The 27,247-nt window shown below is 37.6% G+C and overlaps 1 protein-coding gene across 3 annotated transcripts in view; it reads right to left on the bottom strand.

The window, feature by feature from the left end:
- Window positions 1-27,247, bottom strand: part of LOC122632546 (transcription factor 12-like) — a 168,211-nt gene that overhangs the window by 110,243 nt on the left and 30,721 nt on the right. The window contains exons 4-5 of one of the 3 annotated variants that reach the window (XM_043819466.1): window positions 26,372-26,400; window positions 25,778-25,825 (exon numbers count right to left, since the gene is read on the bottom strand). In XM_043819466.1, the coding sequence (XP_043675401.1) occupies window positions 25,778-25,825; window positions 26,372-26,400 (77 nt within the window). Of the gene's footprint in view, window positions 1-199; window positions 503-25,777; window positions 25,826-26,371; window positions 26,401-27,247 lie in introns of those variants that run through there. The other 2 variants (XM_043819467.1, XM_043819468.1) reach the window with 2 other exon arrangements.

Here is a 27,247-nt window from a genome sequence, read left to right as displayed (position 1 = left end):
AAGAAAGAAAGAAAAAGAAAAGAAAACAGAAACGAGCCTGAGAAAAATGAAGAAGAAAGCAGCAGGTGGTTTTAAATCGCTCATATATCCCCAACCCCCCCCCTCCCGAGACACTTCCTACTCGACTACCCGACCCACGTAGTACCTACGACGATGATAGAAGTTAAATCTACGATGTTGTAGTTTAAAGTTGATTTACCTGTGGTCCACCACCCACGATGGATTGGTAGGCTGACTGAAAGACGCTGCCCAACTGCGTGAGTCCCTCGTCCTCCATCTGGAACATTATGTCTGTGGTGCCAGGGGAGCCATTGTTGTTGAGATTATTATTGTTATTGCTCATTAACTTCTCCGTGTTGGCAACGTCTCGTAGTATCGTATTAGACTGCATATCTTCTTCGAGCGAAGGAGAGGAAGATTCACCGAAGAAGGTTGCAAAGGAGTTTTATATTATCACTCACTATGGGTGATGATCGATAACAGTAGATGATAGTAGTAATAGTCGTATATAATCCAGAAAGGATCGGTAATTTTAGTAGCCCGGAATGATAGGCCAAACGTCATAGAAGTTAATAGAAAAAGAAGAAAAAAAAAAAAGGAGAGACAAAAAATGACGTTAAATTTCAAGGTCCGAGTTATCGTAGGAAGGAGGGTCCACCCTCCTCATTGTCACTCGTGTGGTTTCGCAGCTTGGCGCGAAACAAAAGTCGATACAAATTTTCACGAGTCACTAAGAGCCGGTGACAGTAATATAGACGACGAGCAAACACGAAGAGAAAGAAAGAGAGAGAGATGACGATGACGATGACGATGACGACCGCCGCGAATGTACACGCGAGCGCGCTTGTTCGCGCTCGTGCTCTCGCGCGCACGCACGCACGTACGCACGCACAAATACGTACGCACGTACGCACGCACGCGAAAGAGAAAGAAGAAAATAAGAGAGATGGAGATATGCACAAGGAGGCGTCAACTTCTTCTTTCTCTCTCTTTCACTTTTTCGTATTGAGTATACACGTACGTACGTATTACACACGACGCACGATCGGGAAGACACACACACGATCACGACGAACCACGCACCACGTCGTTGAAACTTGCGCGCTTGTTATACTGAACCAGTCAGCAGCGACACCAATACTTATAGTAGTAGTAGTAGTAGTAATAGTAATAGCGGTAATACTGGTAGTACCGATAGTAGTAGTGATAGTAGTTGTGATAGTAGTAACAGTAGTAGTAGTAATAGTAGTAGTAGTAGTAGTAGTTTAGCAATAACAGCAATGACTACCAACAAAGAACTTTGAGTTTGTGTCTTCTCACCCTCGTTAAAGAACGCGTAGTTTTCCGTTGAGAGTACCGGAAACGGAAGAGAACGAGATAGAAAAGGATGGATAGATAAAAAGAAAAGAAATTAAAGAAAAAGAAAGAGAGGGAGAGAGAGAGAGAGAAAGAGAGAGAGAGAAAGTAAGAGAGAGAAAGAGAGAGAGAAAGAGAAAGAGAGAAAGAGAAAGAGAGAGAGAGAAAGGAAGAAGGAAAGAAGGAAAATGATGAGGATGGAAGGAAGAGAGAAAATTCACAAATTCGACGTTAGTCGAACAGCCGGAAAGATGTGGTGGAAATACTGGATCGCGTCATTACCCGCATGGCGTCGCTCGATTTCGAGGTTAGGATTTCACACTGTCGATACACGTTGCCTCATCGGGTTCTTTTTTTCTTGTTTTTTTGTCCAATTCCTTATATAACACTTTGTCCACCTCGTTTTATCTTCTGTATATATATATATACATATATATATGTATATATATATATCAACGATAATAAACGTAACGGGACATTTATTATCCTCTCCGTCTTCTTCTTATTTTATATCTTTCGGTCAGTCTGTACGATGCATAAAAGAGAACGACGAGTCGAACTGAGCTAACATTGCAGCTTCTTCCTTTCCTTTTTTTTTTCTCTTTTCTACTCTTTCCTTTTCCCTTTTTCCTTTATCCTCGACGATTCACACACGACGAACAATATTCGTTCTCATGGATGGAGATTTATGCGATACTTATAACTCGTCGATAACACGACTTTAATCGTTAAATACGATTCAAACTATCGCGAACTTCTTTTTATATACATACAAAACAAGGAACAAAAAAAAAAGAGAAGAAAAAGAAGAAGAAGGGGAAAAGAAAACCCGCACGGTTTCGAAATCTCTCGTCGATTCGAAGATTCGAAGAACGAAATCGCGCTTGATCTCGCGATCGATTTCCGATGTGTTAAATACGAAACAAGGAAAATAAGGATAAGGAGAAGAACGAGAATGAGAAAAAGAAAAAGAAAAAGAAAAATTAGTAGTAGTAGAAATGATAGTGATGATAGAAGTGAAGATGGTGAAATTAATAATGTGACGATGAATTAATAACAGTAACAGCAATAAGAAAGCCAAAGTGTGATCAAGAATCCGACTAACGGGAACTTCTCCCTTCGATCTACGCGACAAGACTGACGCTACGTTCGCAAAGGGAGCCGTACGTTCGCTCTTTTTCCCCCTCCCCTGTCCCAACATACATCCTTACGCTCTATGCTGCTATGTTGCCGCTATACGTCGCGCATCTCTTGCCTTCCCCCACCACTAGCTTTGCTTTCCCCACCATTATTGCTATTCACTGTCGTGCGCTCGCTTCTACTTACCTCTTCCTATCTCTCTCTCTCTTTTTCTCTCCCTCACTCCAGACGTTCTCTCTCTTTCTTTCTTTCTTTCTTTCTCTCTCTTACGTCTCTCCCTGTACGTCTCGCCACCCTTTAGCGTGCATGGTCCTCGCAGTAAGCAACCCCTAGCGCGAAGGGGGCCATCGTTTTTGCCCGCAAAGCACGCCGTCGTCTTCTCTACGTACGTTTACATATGTGTATGTGATGTGTGTGAAAGACAGAAAAAGAGAAAAAGAGAAGCATCGATGGGGAGTATGTAACGTCGATGAGACGCTACTCTAGTGTGGGTGACTGACTCGTTCTCTCTCTCTCTTTCTCTCTCGCGTGACCGAATATCTACAAACCGTACCGAAAACATCGGCCCACTTGTTGAGTCGAAAAGAGAGCGAAAGACGAACGTTGAAAACGAAACAACTCCTATCTCGGTTCGTATTCTCCACGGTTTTTTTCGTGTTTTCTTTTTGTCTTTTTTTTTCGTATTCTTTCTTTCTCTTTCTCTCTCTCTCTCTCTCTCTCTCTCTCTCTCTCTCTGTCTTTCTCGTTTGTTTGTTTTCTATATCTTTCGTGATTTCTCCCTTCGATATATGTAGATCAACTTTAATCGAATCTACCGATATATATAATCTCTACCGATGTTTGATAACTCTTAATGAATAGATAACGCGATAATACACGTACGAGAATTCGTTCGAAAACATAACCTCCAAAGCGGTGTTAGTTAATATTCTCTAATATCTAATCCAATGGAGACGGTGATTACGATTTCTTTTTCTTCTTTTTTTCGTTCGTTCGTTCGTTCGTTCGTTCGTATTCTTTTTCGTTTTTCTTTTCTTCATCGAATTACAAATAATCGACCCGATGAAAAATCCGTCTGATTATAAACGCGAAAATCTTACATTTATACGAATGAATAACGGCGTAACGGTATCGATTCGTTGCGACGTTTTTGCGTGGGGCAAACATACGAGTATATTACTAGAGGATGAAAGGGGGTGGAGTGGGACGAGTGGGGTGGGATAGGTTGAGAAATCGATGTTTGACAAAGGTAAAACGAAACGATTTGAAAGATAAATCGTAAGGAGTTCGTTCGATATTATCGACGTTTCAACGAGATTATGAACGAAAATATTCGTATCTACGTTGAACACATCGAGTAACGAAATCGTAGCTCGAACGCGAACGAAATCGAACGCGCGAGAAAGATGGAGATAGAGAGATAGAGAAATAAAAAAAAAAAAAAAATAGTGTGATTTTGTAAAGACTGTCCCAAGAGAGACAAACGAGATCTCTCCGTGGCGCCAAGGGTGCCTCGTTAGTTGGAAATTCGTGAGTAATTTTAGTGTCGTACCCACGCCCCGTGCGGCCGAACGTTTATAATTACCCCAACCTCACTCGACCTAATCTAACCCAGTTGGCAAACGAACGAGAGTTCCAGTTTTCTTTACCCTAAAGTCGGAAAAAAAAGAAAAAAAAAAGAAAGAAAGAAAGAAAGAAAGAAAGAAAGAAAAAGAAGCAAATAAAAATAAAATTAAAAAAGAAAAAAGAAAGGATAAGATGCTGTGATATATCGAGAGGGATGATGGCCTTCGTCGAAGTCTAAAAGGTGTCTTATTTCGAAAGATCGATTGATCGGTATGATTCATTTTAACTAACTAAATTGAGGTAGAGAGAGAGAGAGAGAGAGAGAAAGAAAGAGAGAGAGAGAAAGAAAGAGAGGATAATCTTTCGATCTAAATCGGAAATAATTGTTAGAGAACGCGAGAGCCGCGAGAAAAGTTTCTTAAAAAGGTTGAGCCGACGAAAAGTTTCGAGCCTTTCGTAAGTTTCCGAAGTTAACGGAAGTTCGATTTGCCTCGATCACGGCACGATTTTTCCGTTAGTAGCTTCAAACTCGGCGGCTTATCCGAAGAACGATAACGATCGTCTCGTTCGTCAACGAGGAGGGATTAATCGTTCGGAGGAAAGTTTTCGAAAGGCGTAATACATTGCGAAGGAGACGAGATCGAGGAAACATCGATAAGGATTATGTAATGGTTAAAAGCGACGATGGAAAAGCATATACATAATATCAATTGGAATTTTAATTACTGAAAAGAGAGGAATAGGGACGGGAAAGTCGTTGGAAGGGGGGAGGGTGAGGTATGAAAGAGAGAACGAGAGACAGAGCGAGAGCGAAAGAGATAGAGAGAGGGAAAGAAAAGATACAGGAACGTTAATAAGTAAGACGAAAAATCGAAAGCAAATTGGTCGTTCTTACGTAAAGTAGTTTGCGGGCGAGTACTGAAAGAGGAGGTGGAGGTGGAGGTCGTGATGGAGGAGGAGACAAGGATGCTAAAACAATGTCGGAACGAGTTGACATCAATTGTGTGAGCGACCGCTTTATTGAACACACTTGATCCCATTTCGATCCAACTATATAGCGGATCTCGACGGAAGAACTAAGACTGAAATAATTTCTTTCTACGAGTAAAGTAGTAAAGTAGTAAAGTATCGAATCACTTTTCCTTTCTTCCCTCCCACCCCTGTATTTCTCATATCCTTTTCTCTCCTAAGGTTCGTCCTCCCCTTCATCATCTTCCCTTTTCTTACTTAATGTCTCTTCATTTCTTCTCTTCTCTTTTGTTTTGAATCCATCACAAATCGATCAATTTCGATCGTTTGGTTTACTTTTTTTTTTTTTTAAATGATTTACAAATTAAGGACCACCGATCGTAAGAATAAAAAGAAACATGGCGATAACATAACCGTTATGTCAAGAGACGCGTACCCTTTCCGAATTACATTTATAAGGGAAATAAAAATAAATGGTTAGCAAAATCGATGGGTTTGCTTGTATGTTACAGTAGATTTTCGAAAGGTCATTTTCTCTTTGACAAATGGAAAGAAAATTTTCTTTGAGAGTTGCTGGTATTGGTTGTAAAATAATTAAAGTCGAACAGGTACCAAGCCATTTGAGAAAAAGTTTGACAATGAGGATAGGAATAATGCGCCACCAGCAAACTACAGGTACGGGACAGAAAGATTTTCCTACCTGTTTTCTTATCTCCCGTCGATTATTCTTACAAAGGAGAACCTTCGAAGCATTTCGAATCATTACCAACATTTTACCTTTCCATTTTTCTTCAAGCTTCTTTCTTTATCTTTCTTTCTCTCTTTCTTTTTCTTTTCCCTTTTATCTCACGTTTACGTGATACGGCCACGTTTCGATTTTCAATTTTTCACGTAGAGCTCCTCGGACCAAGCATGGAGGATTCCAAGATCGTTGACCGGTTTTTAGGAGTCTTGCTTTTTGAGAGATCCCACACTCCTGCTAAATGCTGAGCGTCGTACTTGAAAATTTGACGATGCTGGAAGGACCAAGTGGGAATAAAGCTTGGATGCACTCGTTGGCATTAATATGTCTGCTGTAAATCTCGAAGGGTACTCCTCACGTTTCTCGAGAACCTATCCGAGATCTCTGCCATACGGTTTCCATGGCTATCATCGCGAAACATCTTTCTTTGCGAGAGAGAAGATATAAGGAAAATAGGAATGACCTCGACTGTAGGGTAGGCTAAGAGTTCGTAAGGAGAATCGATCTCTAAGAAATTCTCTCGCTTGAATCATTCCCCGATGATAACAATTGTCAGTTAGATAATACTAATATTTATGAATCATATTTTGCAGTTATTGCTCCAACAAGTTTACGAGAACATCTGTTTTCTTTCAATCGACTTAAGTATATCGCATATCGTTATAGTATTTTCTATTATTTTATATTCCTACGTTAACTTCCCCTGTAACCCCCAAATTATGTTCTTCGTTTCTTTTCTCTCTTTCTCCTTTTTTTTTTTTTTTTTAAATATCTACGTACCTACATACTTATCGTATGTATCGGAATAAATTCAAGAAATTTATAGCGTTAATATCGTTACATTTACTTGATTATATATATATATAATTTATTATTTAATAATTATTATATATATAAAATTTCTTGAAGCACTCTAATTTTCATATCTAAATATCGATATAATAAAAAGAAAAAAAGAAAAAAAAAAAGAAAAGAAGAAGAAGAAGAAGAAGAATGAAAAATCAGACGAATCAGATGAATTTGTCCGTTAAAAATTGAGTCTATTACAAGTAATCAAATAGAAAAAATTGAAACAAAAAATCCGACTAAAAATAAAAAGGATCTTCGTATCTCTTCGTCGCGATAGAAAAGATTTGTATCGAAAGAAAGAAAGAGGAGAGAGAAAGATAGATAGATAGATAGATAGATAGAGAGAGAGAGAGAGAGAGAGAGAGAGAGAGAGAGAGAGAGAGAGAGAGAGAGAGAGAGACAAACAGCTGGGTTACCGACATAAAACGAAAAAAGTGAAAAAGAAATAAAAAAAAAAGAAGAAAAAAAAAAGAAAAGAAAAGAAAAAACAGAGAGAAAAAAGGTCGGATCACCTCGAGGTATTAATCGAAAAGTGGGCCACTTGGGCGCTGGCGCATCGCAAAGACTTCTCTCGTTTTGCGCTCGCTACGCTCTTTGAAAGGAAAGGTGGGACAAAAGTATGAGAGGGAGAAGAGAGGAGAGCGAAAGAAGAATAAGAATAAGAATAAGAATAAGAATAAGAAGAACAAGAAGAAGAAGAAGAAGAACAAGAAGAAGAGAGCCGACGTAACGTTACTCGAAGACGTTTCATCATTGGACGTGCAACAAATAATTAGGTAACCTCGTCGAGCCAACTGTGTAAACCGTGACTCCTCCACGCGATCGACCATGCTCTTTCTACACCTTGTCCGTTCGTGTAAAGACGTCCGAGTTTATGAAGGAGTACAAGGAAGAAGAGAAAGAGAAATAGAAGAAGAAGAAAAAGAAGAAGAAGAAGGAGAAGGAGAAGAAGGAGAAGAAGAAGAAGACTCAAGTAGGAACGGTCAGAGAGTGGAAAGAAAAGGTGAAGAGTCGTCGACCCGGACGACCCTTCTTCTTCTTCTTCTTCTTCTTTTTTTCTTCTTCTTCTTTGCCATCGCCGTCGCCGTCGTCGTCGTTGTCGTTGTCGTTGTAGTCGTATAACCCTCGTTCGAATAAAACCAAAAAAATGACAAAAAAAGAAGAAGAAATTTGACAAAAAAAAAAAAAAAAGGAAGAAAAATAATAAGATCGTGGGTTGTTGGTAGGCTGGGCCCTTCTCGTCTCGAGTCTTCTCGAAGATAGAACAAAAACGAAGCGCTGCGTGTCTCGTGCCATTACCAGCAACTGTCTCCCAGCTGGGAGGCTCGAAGCAAACTATACGATTAATATGAATTACTCGTTCGGTGATAAGAAAATAACCATGGAATTATTACGCAAATGGTATAAGAGAGAAAGAGAGAAAGAAAGAAAGAGAGAGAGAGAGAGAGAGAGAGAAGGGGAACAGAGAAATACGAGTAAATCGATTCGATCATCCCCTCGAGAAGGTAGGACAAAGTCACAATTTGAGGGTCCATTCCTACATACAGTATTCAAAGATATCACTGGTGGTAACTCGAATGAACAGAGGATTCGATAATCCGGTTCTAATTTCTAAAACAAAGAGAGATCTCGCACACGAGCCAAATGAGAGAAAGAGGGGCTACGAAAGGGGTAGTAAAAGTGCGTAACAGAGCCAAAATATAGGTATATGCGCGCGCACTACACAGATATTCTCTCTCTTTCTTTCTCTTTATACTCTCCTCTATCTTTATCTCTATTTCCTTCTCTCTCTAATTCTCATCGTGTATAAGTGTGTATGTGATAGAGAAGGGAGAGATATTCTCGTTGAGGTGAACTCGAGATCCCAAGTTTGGTGGGTTTTAGAGGGGGAGGATAAAGAAGAAGCTGAAATTGGTAGCGGGGGCAGGGTTCCACCCCTGGAACACATTAACTGCAGGGTGACGGGGTATATAGGGGTGGACTACTACTAGGGGCCACTCCACTGGCGTAAGTAAGCCGAATGGAAAACGGAATTGCTCGAGAGCGACCAATGGAAACGGCTTAATCTACTCTTTCCTGTGGATGCGTACTTAAGTATCACCTTGTGCCCTACGTAGGAGCAAGCGTCTCGAGTACTTCCTCTGAAGATTAACGAACGCAACGGATAAATGAAATCGAAATCGTTGCGTTATGTTATGTTATGTTATGTTATGTTATGTTATGTTATGTTGCGTTACGTTGGATTCAGTTGGGTTGCGTTAGGTCGCGTCGCGTTGCGTTACGTTGTTTGAAAGGAAAAATTGTCTGAGGATATAAGGTTCTTTCATTTCTCGATTAATCATAGTAATATTAATGAATCGACGCAGTATATTAAAATTTTGGAGATATCAGATTTTTTTTACTTTTTTGACTAATAACAGTAATATTAATTAATCAATCTTATCTTGAATAAACAATGACAAAAAAGAAAGTAATAAATGAAAGAAAGAATATATATATATATATATACATATGTATGTATGTATGTATATATGTATGTATATATGTAGGTCATAACGGTACGACACAGATTAAAAACTTCGATAAATAAAACGAAGATCGAATCGGTAGTCTGATCGAATAAATCACAACACATGGATCCTCTATCGATGAGTGTTCATAGTTAAATACATACGATATCCTTTCTAATGAATTCCTTTTAATTTGTTCGAGATAGAAAGAAACGAAGATATGAAGATGAAAAAGGAGGAAATCGGGGTGGCAGGGAGGAAGGGAGAGTTCGATCGTAAGAGTTCGTCGTCGTTGTTGTCGTCGTCGTCGTCGTAAAAGCACCGATATTAATCCTGATTAGCCTTAATCGAGGCTACTGTAGCGGTGTATTTCCTCCTTCGATCGATTCATCCAAATATAGATCGGCCTAACGAATCTCGATCTCTTGAGAAATGATCTCCTATATATATATATATATATATATATATATATATATATATACGTATATGTAATTTTACATATACATATATACGTATACTCATCTATCTATCTATTTATCTATCTATATATATATATATACATGTGTACATACATACGTACATATATATAAATATACATTCGTATATCTATCCATCTATCTATCTATTTATTCATCCATTTATTTATATGTATATTATATATAAGTTTGTGTATATGTATGTATATATATATACATATACATATGTGTGTATGTATGTATGTATGTATGTATGTATATAACAACACAACTTTTTTCTTTTCTTTTTCTTCACGAAGTGATCCTCCCTACGTTGGCGAATATAACAAAGAGGGAATGCGAAAGCTGAGTTCACGTATGTGTGCCTATGAGGCGAGTGTCCTAAAAAGGAGACGAAAGGCGAGTGCCATATACGAATGACCAAGAAAAAGAAAGACAGAAAAAGAGAAAAAGAGAGGAAAAGAGACAATCTCGTTTGTTCGGATCGATCTTTTTTTCTTCTTCCTACCGTATCCCATTCCTGTCGAAAGTATCGAGTCTTATCGATCGTTCTGCTCGACGTACGACGATTTTCACGAAGGAAAAATTTCTTCTCTCTTGCTTTTCTATCGATCTACTTCACCACTATTGTACGACCGTTCTAGGACTAACTTTTCTCTCTGTCTCTGTCTCTCGAAAGAGAGAGAGAGAGAGAGAGAGAGAGAGAGAGAGAGAGAGAGAGAGAGAGAGAGAGAGAGAGAGAGAGAGAGAGAGAGGGAAAAAAAAAGAAATTCGGAAAATGAACTTTCGCGAAAGCACAATTCGCCCTCGTTCTAGGAGGTCAAGAATCTTTAGTCGAGAGTTCGTTTTTAGCTCTCGCTTAGATACTTCAGTCGAGGTAAGGCAAATTTTCTTAGAAATCTTAAATTTCTCCTTCCTTCTTTTTTCGTGTCAATTCCAATCGGGATGAAAAAGGAAGAAGAAAAAGGAAAAAGGAAAAAAGAAATGAAAACGCTTGTAATACGTCGTCGAAGAACGATCGAGTTTAGTAATCCGATGTATTTCGTAAAGAATAAAAAAAAAAAAAAAGAAAAAAAGAAAAAAGAAAAAGAACAGAAAAAAATAAATAAATAAATAAATAAAGGAAAGAAAAGAAGAGAGAAAAAGAAATTACAGGGTAATAAATAAATATGAATGATTTACCCGGCTCGATTTTAATTAATCTCGAGTTCATCTCGAAAACCCTTTGTTATCTTTATCAAACGCGTCTTAACAAAATACTTTGCTTTGCTCATATTTTTTCTTCCTTTCTCTCTCACTATCTTTTTAATGACGAAAGAAAATAAACGAAGGATCACAAAGAAACGATAGGGATAGGGAATATAAAACATATGCGTTAGCGAGAAATTCGTTGTGTTAAAGGATCCGTCGATATCGACGCCAATGGGTCAGGTCATAGCGTGGGGTGATAGGAGTGCTAGTAGCATAGTTAGGGCTGGTTCGGTAGGGATGCTTTAGGGTGAGATTTAGTACCAACCTCCGCCGCTTAGTCTACCCATACCATGTATAGTGTGCCTAGTGTATGTCCCGAAAGCCGAACTGTAGTCGATACTCACGAGAGGATATCGCTATAAAATGTTATGTCAAAGTCCTGCCACTCGTCGATGTACACTATCTCTTTCTCTCTCTCTCTCTCTCTCTCTCTCTCTCTCTCTCTCTCTCTCTCTCTCTCTCTCTCTCTCTCTCTCTCTCTCTCTCTTGTCATCCTTTATATCATAAACTTTCGATAGCATATTCGTCAAGGTCGACATGAACAACATCGATCGTACCACTTAGAACATAATTTTAATCGTCGATCAATTTGTTAAAATTATTCTTACGAGTTATTCATCCTGCCTTGATTAAATAATTTCGATATTTAATAGAAGTATTCTTTTTTATGGGAAATATAAAAAAAAAAAAGGAAGGAAGGAAAGAAAGAAAGAAAAAAAAGAAAGAAAAAGTAGAAGTAAGCATGCTTAAATACGTAAACGTATATACGATGCTGATTTTTCAAATTGAGCTGACAAATTTGATACCATTTAATTTTTATACTCTAAGTAAGGTAAGGTAACGTATAGATAAGAAATAAATTATTTCATTATCCGATGAAAAGATACCGTGTTAGAGTAAAATTAAGAAAGGAAAAAAGGTTTCTTGGTTATAACGAACTCATCGTGAGAAAAGAAAGTTCACGTAGACCATAGAGTTCTGATTATATCGTTAATCTATACTCGCTTCAACCCCACTCGCTATTATCTCGTATGGCTCTCGTAGTTAGGATACATTACTCGAATACGAAGGTACCCTGGCACCGAAATTTCTATTAGTACGATAGGAGGAAAGCACTTCACGAAATGATGTCTTTAACTTCGTAGGGGAGAACCTCAAAAGAATTCACTATCGTAACTTCCTTCACTACCGTGACTGTGAGAAGCAGGTAGAAAACCACGAAATACTATATAACAGTCGTTCGATCTCCGATCTTTTTTTTTTTTGTTCTTTTTTTATCTTTCCTTTTCATTCTTTTTATCTTCTTTCGATATTCAAAGATCGATAGTTGGTTATTTGGAAATTCGAAAAAGTCGAAGACGAGCGACGAACGAATTTTATGAAAATGTATAAAAATACACGAGCCTTTTATTTCGAAATAACAGCCTATTTATTTTCAATAAAAAAAAAAAAAAAGAAGAATGAAGTTAGGGTTTATAATGGCTACAGTTTTACTTTTAAAAGATTCAAGAGTAACAAGAAAAAAAGAAATGCAGTGAAGGCAACTTTTCAAAATAAACGGTACAGATATTTGTTGAACTTTGATATTATCTTTAACGTTATATGTAATTTCCTTTGAACATATAACTTTAACGAATTAAGAATCTTCAAACGATAAGATATTCAACAAGCTTCGAATGATAATATCAAGTTAAATTCGATACTGAGAGAATAAATTAGTGAATTATTAAAACGTTGACAACGATATATAATTATATAAATCGGATGTAAATAATTCTTTTCACTTAATACTGTTTGAAAATCGGTAGGCCGATTTAAGGAAATTTTCTTAGTCAATTATCGGAACTACCTCAGCTCTTGGTGGCAGCCATCGATGTCTTTTCACGGATATTTGCCCAACGTCTTCCGTAGCGCGGTAGTCGTCTCCAGAGTTCGAAAGACAAGTCGAAAGCACTTTGAAGGACGGAACGGGGGTTTGTTGCTCGTTCGTGAACGAGGAAGAGAGAAATCGTGGATGGAGGAATGAGTGGAGAAACGAGAAGAGAAAGAGAAAGAGAGAAAGAGAGATAGGGACTCGAATTCTCGTAGTAGTAGCAGAGAATCTTGGTGAGGGTCGAGAGAGAAAGAGAGACGAGTTGAGGGACGAGGAGAGTCAAGTAAACTCAAGAACGACGTCGGCCTCTTTCATCCCCGAAACTTCAAAAGCCGGAGGAGCTGCAGGAATCGCGCCATATGCCGCCTTTCGAAGTGCCCTTCCCTCCTTTCTTCTTCCTCTTCGCGATAATAAAATTCTAATCATTCCTCCTATATATCTATCCCATGGACGTTTTCGTCGATGCTTTTCCAAGAGAGAAAGAGAGAGAGAGAGAGAGAGAGAGAGAGAGAGAGAACTCGGGGCGGGTCGACGACACGAAGGGATGAGAACAAAAAATGGATCACGGTCTTCGCTCGGAATTCGAGGCGGTTAATTAGGCAGCTTGTCGTCGTGCACATAAACGAAATAGAGAGAGAGGGAGAGAGAGAGAGAGAGAGAGAGAGATTTGTAAAATGATTTTCAAAGCATTCTCTGAAAGTTTTTCAAGTCTCGTTAACCCTTCACATACAAACACGTTCGTTAATTAAAAAATATTTCTAGCTATTAACTATTATATATAGATAAATGAACGATGACAAATATTTCTAGGTATTAACCATTTTATATATATCTATATAGATATATAGATAGATAAATTAATGAAGAGGTTTTGTCGATTATAAAAAGATATAGTATATAGGAATATTATTATCTTTATGACGATAAGAACGTAATAAAAATGAGCGACATCAGGAACGAACGAACGAATGATTAACTTCGATTAAACAAAGATATTTCGTTTTGGGGATTTGTTGAAAATAGGGATATACCATGTAATAAAGGAACATTAAATTCTTAATACATTGTACAAATGAGAAAATCCCGTCACGATTTAAACGGCGTAGCATCTCTCTGGTAAGTACACGTTGAGACAGATGATCTAAGCTCAGCACGGATGTATGGATTGTTTGCTTTGGGGACCGTTTGCACACACGATCGTAGCTCTCTCTTTCTCTTCTCTCTTCTCTCTCTCTCTCTCTCTCTCTCTCTCTCTCTCTTTCTGTCTACCCTTCTTTACCTTTCTCGTTTTACCATCCCTATCCATTCTTAAGAAGCTTCATCGTGGTCCATTTATGACCTCAAACTCGACTATCAGACATCTATTTGAGTCTTCGTATAAATCAGCAAATGTTCGATATTCAGAATATTGACCGTTTGAAAAAATCATGCCACAGGTGTATTAATCCGCCCTGAATGTTTGATAATCGCCAACTAGAACGCAAATTATCAAGAATTTATTCTCGGTCATTGTTAATCACTGAAACGAACAGCAAAGCAATCCGAGCAAGACGTTTCGGTTTTTATTTTTAATTTCAGATTGTACACGGAGTACGGTATCTAAACGTACCGGGTTTCGTAAGAGTAAATCTTACTCGAAGTCGTGTGGAATGAAAGATTAATGCCTGGATTTTGACGAAATTTCAGTCTTTATCGAGATAAGAGAGAGAGAGAGAGAGAGAGAGAGAGAGAGAGAGAGAGAAAGAGAGAGAGAGAGAGAGAGAGAGAGAATGAATGAAAAAAAAAGAAAAAGAGAAAAAATAAAAATATATAATTGTTAAAGATTGCGATGACAGACTAGTTTCATAAAGGAGTGGTTATAGAAATGTAAGGGATGACAGGATAGTTGGTCTCGAGGATATAGCTTTATAAAAGAAAAAGAAAAAGAGACAAAGACAGATAAACAGACAGATAGACAGATAGACAGATAGACAGAGACAGAGACAGAGAGAGAGAGAGAGAGAGATGGTTATTTTGAATTTCACAGACCGCTACGCCACAAATGATGCACACTTCGGTGGTGCTCGATTTGGCTCGTATCATCCCGCACCCTCGGCTGTGCTTTGCGCGCCGAGCAAACAATGCCACGCATGTAGAACAAACACGAGTTTGGAGGGAACAAGAGAGAAAGAGAAAAGCTTCGTACGAAAGAGATAGGTACTGAATGGGAGACAGAGAGAAAGAGAGAGAAAATAGAACATTTCACGTGTTACTGCACGCGAAGCCACCCTCCTCTTTTCATGATTCTTTTCGAAATTTCTTGTCAGGGTAAATACGAGCCACGAAATATATCCTTACGTAATCGAACGTATCTATTGTTGAGAAAGATTTCATCTCAATGATGGATCTCTTAAATACTATCTTCTATGTCGATGACAGAAAATCATGATTTCGTTTTTGTAGTTTGATAACAATGGGACGATGTTAAACGAAATTAAACAAAAAATATAATATGTATATATATATATATATATATATATATATATATACATTTTGAATGAAGTTTCCCACGCAATTATTTCTCAAATTATATCGGCTAGTTTCGAAAAATATTTCAAATAAAAGTTACACCATTCGTGGGGGATGGTATTGTGAGAACATCTGACGTTGCAGAAAAATTTTCTGTAGGTGGACGCGCTTTCTAAATTCCAAGATGACCTTCTCTCTTTTTTTCTTCCTCTTATTATACAGAACCCTATACTTTTGTTTAGCGTAACTATAGCCCATAGTAGCCCGTTCCAAGACGAATTCATTGACCATAACACTTTGGTCTTTGAAGATAATTCGAGGTCAAGGTAACCTTGAAATTTCGAAAGCACGTCCACTTAGAGAAGATTTGTTACTACCACAAGACATCTCCCTGCGCTTACTCACCCCATTTCGAAAGAGAATATTTCATGTTAAACATCTTTCCGAGAATATCTATTATTTATTTATAGAAAATAATTACATGGTAAACTTTAAATTGAGACATCCCATTTATATATAAAAATTACGTATATGCGTGCTGACGTGTTACTAAATAATTGTAAACCAAACTTGTAGATACATATCAACGATTTAGTATCGAGAACAGAATAGAGAAAGAAGCAACGATTTATCGATCATTGATATGTTAATTGGTGGAGAGTTCTCACCGTAGCGCTCGTTAATCCCCCGTGAAAACGATCATAGGGTAGGCGTACGAGTACCTACTTGAATAGAAAAGGCCGACGAACGATCGGCACGTGAACGCATACAACACCATGTCTCTCTCTCTCTCTCTCTCTCTTTCTCTCTGTTTGTACGGTCTACGATCGTATGCGGCACGCTAAAGGGGCGCATACGAATAGTGGCCACTCGAAATTTCGCGCTAGTCCAAACTGATAGATTAATCGCGTAACCTCCTCGTTTCTCGATGAAAGGGCAAAGAGAGAAAAGTGGATGGTTCGTTGGACGTCTTATACGCACCATGAAGGAATCAGTGAAGCATGGGACAGGGCATATGGAATGATACGACTCGATTCCCCTTCCTTCTGTTCCCTCTACCACCCCTTTTTTCGATCTTTCCAAACGATAATAAATTTAATCTCCCGTATGTCTTGTAATAATGATAAGCGCACAAACGGACGACGATGTTAAATGTGATCTATATTTTTTTCTTGATTCCTTCTCCCTTACTCTCATCCCACAGTACCCTCCCCCACCCTCCTTGTTTCTTCACAAGCACCACTTTGCTCCGCGCCACCATATCGAAAAATCGACGCTGAACGAGATACGTAAAAACAAGTGGTTGTCGTTCTTATGCATTTTGGATGGACATCCTATTGGATATTTTGTTATCTCGTGTGTGTGTGTGTGTTTTTTGTTTTTTTTTTACGTGTTTGTTCTTTTTGTTTCGTTTTGATTTTGGTTGGTTTTATTTGTTCTTTTTTATCTTTTTTCTTTTCTTTTTCTTTTTTTTTTCTTTCTTTCTTTTTTTTTTTCAGATGATAAACATCAGAGAGACAATTGCGAGTTAAATGTTGTGTTTATCAAAAAACAGAATTGCAGGCATTCGATGCTCATTTTCCAAGCGAATCGGTCGGTAATTATTATTGATATAATACATTTCCGGTAATAATCTCGACGACCCAATTAATACTATCGACATATCGATAGGCGCAGTTGCGTTACACGCCATAATTTATCGCGATAATCCCACAATGCCCGTAAACTATCGCTCACGCGTGCATTTTGGCCGGGCGCACGGTATTTCCTGTATTCTCGAACCAACGATGGTTCAATGAATACCGTTGTAATCTCTAACGATGCAATAAACAGTCTTTCTATTAGAATGGCTTCGCGCCTCGAAATTCTCCATCTATTTTGTACACACAATCTGTATTCGCAATGCGAGGGTATCGAATCGTAGTGAATTCTTCCAAGCGATGATCTTAATGAAACGATTATTAAATATGGACACGACGAATTAATCACTTTCGATTTAATTACACGACGGATTAATTTTTAAACTTGATCGAAACCGATCGAAAATTAGAAAGCAGACTCGCGTTTATTACTGGCATTTTTCTTTCTATTTTTCTTTTTTACTTTTTCCCTCCTTCCTTTTCTATGTCAACGTTAATATAGCAATCTCGTTGTAACGAGTAAGTACTAGAACGTGGTTTAGCTGCTGCAAGTCGAGGACTCACTCTATAAAGCCGTGGGCTCACTGTGTACTCTGTACACTGTACTAAGTTTACACAAGGTGAGGAGAGAGGTGGTGGGTGGTTGCGTCACTGGAAGAATCGACGAAGAAAAGTGAAAGAGGAAGAGTAAAGGATAAGGGAGAAGAGGGATGGATAAATATGATTCGCTTCGTCGACATCGACCTCCTTGGTGAAGTGATAAGAAATGGTATACTTACACGTGTCAATATGATTCTTTCCCTCTCTTTCTCTCTATCTCTATCTCTCTCACGTTCTCTCTATCTAACTTTTTTTTTCATCGTCGTTGCTACCGCCATCATTCATGCCAAACAATAGCAAATTAATCTCCGACAAAGATTCAAAAGCCATCTCATAAATATATCTTCTCTAACTGGCCGTCGTTGACTCTTGCCATCAATAAATCGATCGTTTAACTATTTCTCGACTCGTCATCGTAGCTTCTCCTCATTCTTTCTTCTCATTGAACTCGAAATCTTCTCTTGCTCTGACTGACAAAGATAACAAGAAAGAAAGATAAAAGAAGAAGGAAAGGAAGTAAAACGTTTTACTAAAAGAAAGAACAAAACCAAAGGAAGAAACGAACAAATAAAAAAATAGAACAACTAGCGCTGACAAATGTTTCAGTGAAAGTGTACGTACGCTTACTGAGTAAGTAGCAAGAGAAATTCGAACGATTTACCGCGTTCACGTGTGTCCAATCCCGTCCCTCCTTCCTCCTCCCCATGGACCTCGATAAAATCACGAGTGTTCGCTTAACGGCATTGTTTTCTCGCGTTTGACCAAAGGAGGTAGTAACGAACTCTCGTAACAAAGGAAACAAAGGGTTAAATCCTAAGACTCCGTTAAAAAGCACTGCCTGCATTCGTGAAAAATCAGAATTTACGAGTATCCATATATTTTTCAAGAGGTACGAGTTAATGCTACTTTATAAAGTGAACACTTAAGTCGAGATTAGATCGACGAGAATCGAAGTAAAGTGGACAGGAAGGAGAGTGGGTGGTAGGTATTGGTTCCGGAAAGTGAAAATAAAGTAGCGCAAAGAGAAAATAAGAGAGAGAGAGAGAGAGAGAGGGAAAGAGATAGAGACAGTGTGTACACGTTAAAGGGGCATTCGCTTGTGTGCTAACAGCAACAGGTGCCCGTCAAACACCGCTCAACGTCTCTAGCAGCCTCTCTCTCTCTCTCTCTCTTTTTCTCTCTTCTTTCTCTTTCTTTCTTGTACCGTTCTCCTTCCTTCACCTCTCCTATCCTTCTCTTTCTATCCACTCGCAAGGAACTCGCACGCGATTCTCATAATTGATTCGTCGACGAGACGTTGCCATCTCGAAGCTGACTAAATCGTGTTACCACATCGAGATCGAGATTCCCTTTACTTACGAACGGCTTTCCTATTCCTCGTCGTTTACGAGCATTTTCGTAATCAGACGAATTTCTTGTTGGTAACTTCGTTCCTCCGCCTAGTCGACGGATACACAGACAGACAGACAGAGAGCGAGAGAGAGAAAGAGAAAGATAGAGAGAGAAAGAGAGAAAGAATGATTCGTAAGAAATGACAAAGCTTTAACCGCGTACCCGTAAATAATTATACCCTTTTAACGTAACTTTTGATATTTTCTTTTTTTTTTGTTCCGCACGATAGAATGTTGTGGTAAAAGAAGTTAGTTAATTACGTCCGAGAGAATTGAATTTTTGTTATAATCTAGAATATCTATACGTTATAATCCCGTAAAATGTAACTGCGACATTTGCGAATTATATTTAGGATGGTTATAGTATGGTATTTTCCTGTTGTTAAATATTTTTCGTTAGTTCAATGATTAGGAAAAGAATAGGGAAGGAAGGGAAAGAAAAGTAAAGAGAGGATGAAAGAAAAAAGATTTCAAGATATACGAGAAATTATTAGGAAAGTTAGTGGAAATCAAGTGGGCACTGATATTCGAAAAGAACAGAGTACCGTAATTCGATCGAACGCGTATCTCGAAGGCGATCTCATAAAAGAAAAATAAGGGTAAACTGAGAAGAAGTAGATAGGCTGTAATCGAGTCGAAAGAGAAATAAAGGAACGGCATAAAACTGCCTTGAGTAAAGTTTCGGTCGCGTTCCATAAACGAATGGATTTCCGTAATAAGCATTCAAGGGGATACGAGAACTTTATTGCGGCAATTAAACGCTTGGAATTCGTAATTCAGTATCAAAGGGCGATTAAAAATCTTAAGATTCACTTATTAATAATAACGACGAAAATGTTATGGTCTTTAGTTTTTTTTACCAACGTTTTGTTACCAACGTTTGCTGAAACTGTGTTATTACCTGTATATTTGCGGAAAGAAAAATATATTTTTCTTTTTTTTTTCCTTTTGGAATTCCGAACCATCGAATACTTTTCTTTTTACAAGTTCGTTTGCAAATTAAGTCGAATCCATTACGTTCGAACGAAACGAAAATTATTAATTCACGTTAGGTATAATGCTCGTAAATAACAATTTGAAAAAACGATCGAAGAAAAGGATTTCTTAAATTCTTATCTCTGAATCGTAATGTTCGCAAATAATCGTACAAAAAATCAATTGGAAATACGATCGACTCGTGATGATAAAATGTGTTCGTTACGTATTTCTGTGAAAAGAAAGAAAAACGAAAAAAAAAAAAAAAAGAAGAAGAAGAAGATGAATATTCAATTTCGACATACTAACTTCCTGTATTGAGTACATCGTGATCGTAATTACGTTCCTGATAAATTCACTCGAAAGATCAATACGATAAAACGTTAATTGTTATCATAAATTTGTATAAAATATTACGAAGATATATGAAAGAGAGAAAAAAAAAGAAAGAAAGAAAGAAAGAAAGAAAACGATCTCGTACCATTGAATTTTGAGTATCCCGATTGGTTAATCAAAGCTAGCTCGAAACAAAAATATTTTTCAAAGCAATTAAAGGTAGAATATTGATTAAGCCATTGGTTATAGTTTCTCAAACACCTGCGACATAAAATTGGCACATGTTATTAAGAATCGACATGATGGGTCATTGACTCAACGATTGATCTTTAAATATTACTTAATGAAGATCGATCCTTTCGATATCGTATAAATGTGAACAAATAATACTTATGACAAAAGTGCAACAAGTAGCGAAGGGACAAAAATGTCTTTGGGAACAGAGCATGTTATAAATCAATGGAGAAAGGCGGGAACGAAAATAGCAGGTAAGACAATCTATCGTACATTAAAAGGCATGTAAACAGGCGTGGGACACACGTGCGTGGGATAAAATTTATCGGCCTCGCCTTGGGCCACCGCGTTAACCACCTTTGAATCTCATTCCGTGGTAAGTAAGCGCCGCAACGCGGCGATTAATTTTCTAATCCGAGCTACTTTACGTTGAGATACTACAAAAAAAAAAAAAAAAAAAAGAAAAAAAGAAGAAGTAGAAAAAAAGAAGAAAAGGAAAAAGATATCCGCATTCTTTCGAAGGAAAGAAAAAAGGGGAGGATAGAATGAAAAAATAAAAAGAAAGAAAGAAAAATAAAAACCGTTTGTATCGTTTAACGGAAACCGCTCACGAAGAGCTCGTTGATCTTTCAAGGTTGATGAATATAAAAAAAAAAAACAAAACAAAACAAACAAAAAAAAGAAAAAAAAAAGAAAGGAAGGATAAATAACGTTAAAGAGATCTTCATTACAAGGTAAACCCTAGTTAAATTTGATGAGAAGCAATGAACCGTGGAATCGTTAAAATCCTAGGATTACAAGAAGTGCCAGACGGCACGCGAGAATTGTGCATCGTACGATCTTGTTAAATGTGAATGAAAAAGAAGAGGGAGGAAGATAAAAAAAAAAAAAAAGTAAAGAGAAGAAAAGGAAAGAAAAGAGAAGAAAAGAAAGAGAAAAAAAAAGGAGAGAGAAAAAAAGCAGAGCACATTTGGAAGATCGAAGGATTGAAAGCTGGTCTCCCTACTCGATATCCCATCCCATCACCTCCTACAACCCCCTTTAGGGCACACGCGCCACCACCCTCTTTGGAGTCTGTAAACTCGTCGTGCCAGTTACGGCCAACTAAGTTTTCTGCGTTGTATATTCGGCGTTGTATATACTCGAATTTCACGAGGAGATTGCATTCCTCGAGATCACGAATTAGCAGCCATCGAAGGAACGACGATAGGCTTTGTTGTTCTCTCTTCCCTTCTTCTCTCCTTTGGTTCCTGCCACCGACCACCATCTACTTCCCTCGTTCCTTCCGTGCTTCTTTCGTTTCTCAAAGTCGAAAGGCATCGAAAGGCGTCGAGGAAGAGAGAAGCAACCCGCTGCCAGTGGCGGCTGGTGTTCGCTCGCATGGTCTGCCAACCGCAGCACGCGACACCATATGGTCTACCGATAACCATGACCCTCCTGTATACGTGTATATGTATGTATGGATTTGTATACGTATTATACGTACGTATGTATGTATGTATGTATGCATATATGTATGTATTTGTATACGTTTTATACGTATCTATACATATACAAATGTGAGTTTATATCTACTATACGCAAATACACGAGTTCTAGATTCACTCGCCTAAATTCTTAAGAAAACGTGATAACGTAAGGACTATCTTGTTCTTTTTCTTGAACGTGGAGAAACAAGTGGGATAAATATATACTCACAGATAAGTAATATTAAGCGATTAATATTTGTAAATATAATTCTTCGAGAAACGAAGAAAATATTTTATTAACGGACGTATCATAGATCGAAATTTTTGTAAAGTTACTTTCTGCTTGCTCGTTATTCCCCTCCCTTGTCTATCAAACTTGTTTATTTTAGAACGATTGTGTTAATACTTGATTTGAATACGACGCATGCCTATGCATAAATTGTTAGAACGGAAACAATAACGCAACACCCGCTATTACCCCCATCCATCTCACTTCCTACCCCCTCAAAAATAACAAAGCAATCAATTTCCCAACGGAATTAAGTGAACCATCTCAAATTTGATCCGCGTACGGTATACTATTCCTATATCTATACCTATACCTAGATCCGCGTAAACATCTCATGTCTATGCACGAAGGAATCATTAATATTCTTTGCTAAATGTTTTGGGGTATTGGGGTGTAACGAGAAAAATATTTGTTTTTAAACCGAATTAAGAGTTGCAGAATTTGTTTTTTTACTCAACAAAAAGAGAGAGAGAGAGAGAGAGAGAGAAAAAAAGGAAAAAGAGAAAAGGGAAATGGAATAAAAAATAATCAGAAAAACATCGTTCGGAAGATCGAAGATTGAGAAAAGTAATATCGAAAGAAAAACTCATTCACGTTCGACCTTCCCCCAATTCCCATTCGCATACGATGGCTAACGGTAAGTGAAACTCCCATAGGATTTTCAGGGGGTTGGGTGAGGCGTTTACGACACCCCAGACGACATTCGCATGGCCATATTCCTAATAGAAATGTAATCACGTAGTTCTGGTAGTTGAATAAATTATTATTATGGTCTCGTATGTATGGAACGTACGAGAAGAGGAGAGTGAGAGATAGATAGATAAAGATAGATAGAGAAAAAGAGAGAGAGAGAGAGAGAGAGATAGATAAAAAGATGTTCAGTATGGAATACTCGTGAATTTGCTCGAGCATGACGATGTTCCGCACGGACCTTGTTATTTATCGTTATTCGTTCGCGACGTCACCCCGAAATTATTTTCTATCGTCCGACGCAACGAGGAGCGACGCGTTTTAACGGCGATCAAGCGACGTTCGAGAATGTCTTTGGTGTCGACGTCGTAAATTCCATGGAACGTGCCAGTAGAGAAGGGAACGAGCTCACAAGAGTACCGGTAACGATCGTCCAGTACGCAATATTCACCACGAAATGTAGATACGTATTCACCGTAACATACACCGCGAGCTTCGTCAGCTCTATACCAAGAAATACACCATCATTATAAACGAGATATTTCGTCGTGAACTTTTACTTTTCTATTTATCTTCCTCTTATATACTTCTCTGACCGGTTTGCTTGTATTTTCTTATCTTACAGTTTTGCCGTTCGGAGCTTATCGGCAGACAAACCAACCGACGAGATTCCGATAAATAAATCGATCGCTTTTTTAGACGCCTTGCGTCGAAAAGAACAAAAAAAAAAAAAGAAAAAGGAAAGAAGAAACAGAAGAAATGGAAAAAGCTCGTTCCAATGCGAAAGTAGAAAAATTCTAACGTTTATCGTTAAGACGAAAAAAAAAAAAAGAAAAGAAAAGAAAAGCCAAGAAAACAGCTGATGTCAAATTTTTCTTCCCAATCACGTCAAAGAGCTTTCTCTTATCGTAAATAAGGAAAATCGCGGTCGCGATAAAGTTCGAAAACTTATACATCGATCACATATCGTTTCGACGATAGATAAAGAAGAATCTTCGACGAAATACGATTAATTTCTAACGAAGGATAATGTAAAGTGAAATCATCGACCTTCTTACGTCATACATAGTCGAAAGGTGTAAACGAAAAATCGCTAGATGATTAATCTTATCGTATTTCTTCATTCTTGATCGCCTTATCGAACTATTTAATTACGACATACTATTGATCAGACAATTATTTTTCATTAATGATAAAGTAAACAATTTTTTGATCCCGAATTAATTCTCTCCGATGATTTTCAACAATGCGATAGAATAAATTTCATTTACAGTAGATTAATCAGGATCATCAGATCATATAATAGATATAAATTATATTCGTCTTAAGTCAATTCGTTTCCCAAAATTCGAAAACAAGAATGAATAATTGCGACTCGACGATATATTGTTTAAAAGATGATACAGGTAATACGTGTTGAATCTAAAAAAAAAAAAAAAAAAAAAGAAAAAAGAAAAAACAAGAAACAAAAAAATCGAACGCATTATCTATAATTCTTCTAAAACATTCCGAATCTTTTTTTTTTGCGTTTAATATCGAATAAAATTCGTAAGGACGAATGCCGAAGAAATATATATTTAATTCTTTTAATATTTATAAAAGTTTTTTTTTTTATGATAAATACTTTCTATATCTTCTAATATCACTTTACATTCTTCTCTCATTCCTCCCACTCTTTCTTTCTCTCTCTCTTTTTCACACACATACATACAGTCCTATTTCGGTCTGTCTCTCTTTCATTCTGTTTAGAAGGTTACAAGAGACAAACCAATGAGTGCATCGTTTAATTCCACAGAATCTTGTTCAAGCTTTAGATAGAGACATTAAATTACAAACTCTCGTCTATAATCCAACACGAGTTCAAGTAACGGGTGTCAGGTTTTTCATCACGATGATTACAGATCGACAACGAAGGATGACAAAGCTAAGCGATTTTAAACGTACATACATAGTAGATTTTAAACAAAATTCGAGAATAAATCGCGAGTTTCGCGCAAACCTATATCAAAATCGTACTCGAAGTCTTTCATAAAGCGAGTTATCGAATACGAAATGAAAAGCTTTTAGATCGTTACGATAAAAAGAACGATGGAGAAAGAAAAATGTCGTTTAATTCAATTCGAAAACAATCACTACGGGAGTCAACACTCGTTTTCACTTTACAAAGTGAAATCTACAAAGAAAAGAAAGCATAGCTGGAGGGGAAAAAAGGACGAGAGATTCAAAAAAAAAAAAAAAAAAAAAAAAAAAGAACGAGAGAGAAAAAAAAGAAAAAAAAATAGAGGTAGAGAAAAAAGGTACGGTAAAACTCGCAACTCCTAGAACGAACTCCGTAGTGTAACGAGGAGAAAAAACGTAAAAAAAAAGAGAAAGAGAGAGAGAGAGAGAGAGAGAAAAGGAAAAAAAAGGAAGAAAAAAAAAAGATAGAAAAAAGAGAGAGAAAATCAAATAGATGTCGTGAAAGCGTTCATGGGAAAACTTGAACGGAGTCAAAGTTCACTTCTCTCTCTCTCTCTCTCTCTCTCTCTCTCCTCTTTTTTTTCTTTTTTTTTTTTATCTTGACGTAATCCAGACGAACGGTTAAATCGTTACGGCGAGAGTCCGACTCGTCGTAAAGATTACGATCGGAGCGTCATCGGTGCGAGAAGATGTACGTTTTCTCGTTGCTCTCGGAGCGAAAAGAGTAGAGCCTAATGAGAAGAAAAAGGGCCGCTGTGGTGATTTACGAGACAACCTAAATTCAATAGCGGCACGGCTTTCACGATCGTTCTCGCGAGAGCAAAGCGAACCACGCTGAACGTACTAAAGTAAGTAAGTAAGTAGCTTGATTGATAAGCGATGCGCGTTACGAGATAACGCGCGACTCGATCGCGGCGCGTCGAGCAAGTTAAATTTTTTTCTTATATCACTCACCCAATGCTGCGTCGTTACAACTTCCCCGTCGGCTGCTCCATCGAGAGTCTGCGAGAAATTGAGAAAGTAAAGAAAAAAAAACTTTAATCTTCTTTGCGCGAACGGTCATCGTCGTTGTCGCTTTTACGAACGACATTTAAACTTAAACTGGACTTTGTCTCTTCGTCGTTGCCTTTTTTCTTTCTTTCTTTCTTTCTTTCTTTCTTTCTTTTTTTTTCTTTTTTTTTTTTTCTTTTCGTTCTTTCTTTTTCTCTCTTTTTTTCTTTTTCTTCTTTTTCCTTTTTTCTTTTTTTCGATCGACACGATTAACACGTTTGTTTGCACAGCTTGCCTCTGTGTTCGCGAAGAAGTAAAAATAATTTACAAAAGATAAGATTGTAATTTCATTTCATCGAAGTAACATCCGATTGGTCGAATACGAGATGGAACACAAAGAAACGAAGTCCAAACGAAATCAGAGAATTATTTCACTTGCATCGGGATGCTTTAATGTTTGATTTTGATTTTTGATTTTTTTCTGCTCTTTTTTTCTTTCTTTTTTTTTTTTGTACGACAAAAATACGACGGTAATCGGATAAGAATAAGAATACTCACATCCTTCTTTCTCTTTACGGCAGCAGTACCTGAAAAACAAGCAAGAGATCTCGATTGATTGAACGATCTTCCTTATTAATCATATGTATCATTAAAATTTATTAAGAGTACTTACACAGGGTGTATTATTATCTAAGAAGTACGACAGGTACTTAGTAACTCACTGAGTCCATTAAAGTAAGAATAAAAGTTCGTACAAACATATGTCAAATATTTGACCTTGTTTTCGCCGTACGAGTTTTATATTCGAACGTTGCTCTATCATATTTAGCTATCTATCGTTCACGCCGGCGCAGTTTTTACGTTTCTGTTAATGGGGCGGCGCTCATAATGATGCTTTTCTTCATCCTACTTTTTTTCGATTAATATAGGTTAAATTTCCATTATTGAAGGTTTAATTATGTAGCAATTTTTTGTAGTTATTAAACGAACTAAACATTTGGTGCTGGGCTCATTGACGGAAAATTTAAGCTTCTATAATATTCGAGCGCAAGCCATCCTTGATACGCACCGCCCTATGGGAGAGTCGTACGCGATTAACCGGTGGTACGCGCCGGCGTGAATTTGTTAAGTGAAGTCTCAAGACAATTTTGAAACGAACGAACTGGAAATGAATTGATAGATAGTAAAGATCTTATTTTCTGATTCATATTCAAGAATCCATCGTGCAGAGACACCCCATTGACATCTCGTTGTAATATCTCGTGAGAGAATCGTATAATGTCTTCTAGAAAATTTGAATAGTATCTGAAGATATTCTGAGAGTAAGAAGATGTTTCGAGACTTATATTAAACAACAAAGTCATTTTGAATACATTCTGCGAAGATAAGGAGATACATTGAAAACGAAATCAAACAGATCTAATCGCTTTACAT

The sequence above is a fragment of the Vespula pensylvanica genome, chromosome 10 (assembly GCF_014466175.1).
Source record: "Vespula pensylvanica isolate Volc-1 chromosome 10, ASM1446617v1, whole genome shotgun sequence".
In the NCBI taxonomy this organism is placed as follows: domain Eukaryota; kingdom Metazoa; phylum Arthropoda; class Insecta; order Hymenoptera; family Vespidae; genus Vespula; species Vespula pensylvanica.
The sequence above is the reverse complement of the archived record's forward strand: the minus strand, read 5'-3'. Positions and strand labels throughout refer to the sequence as shown.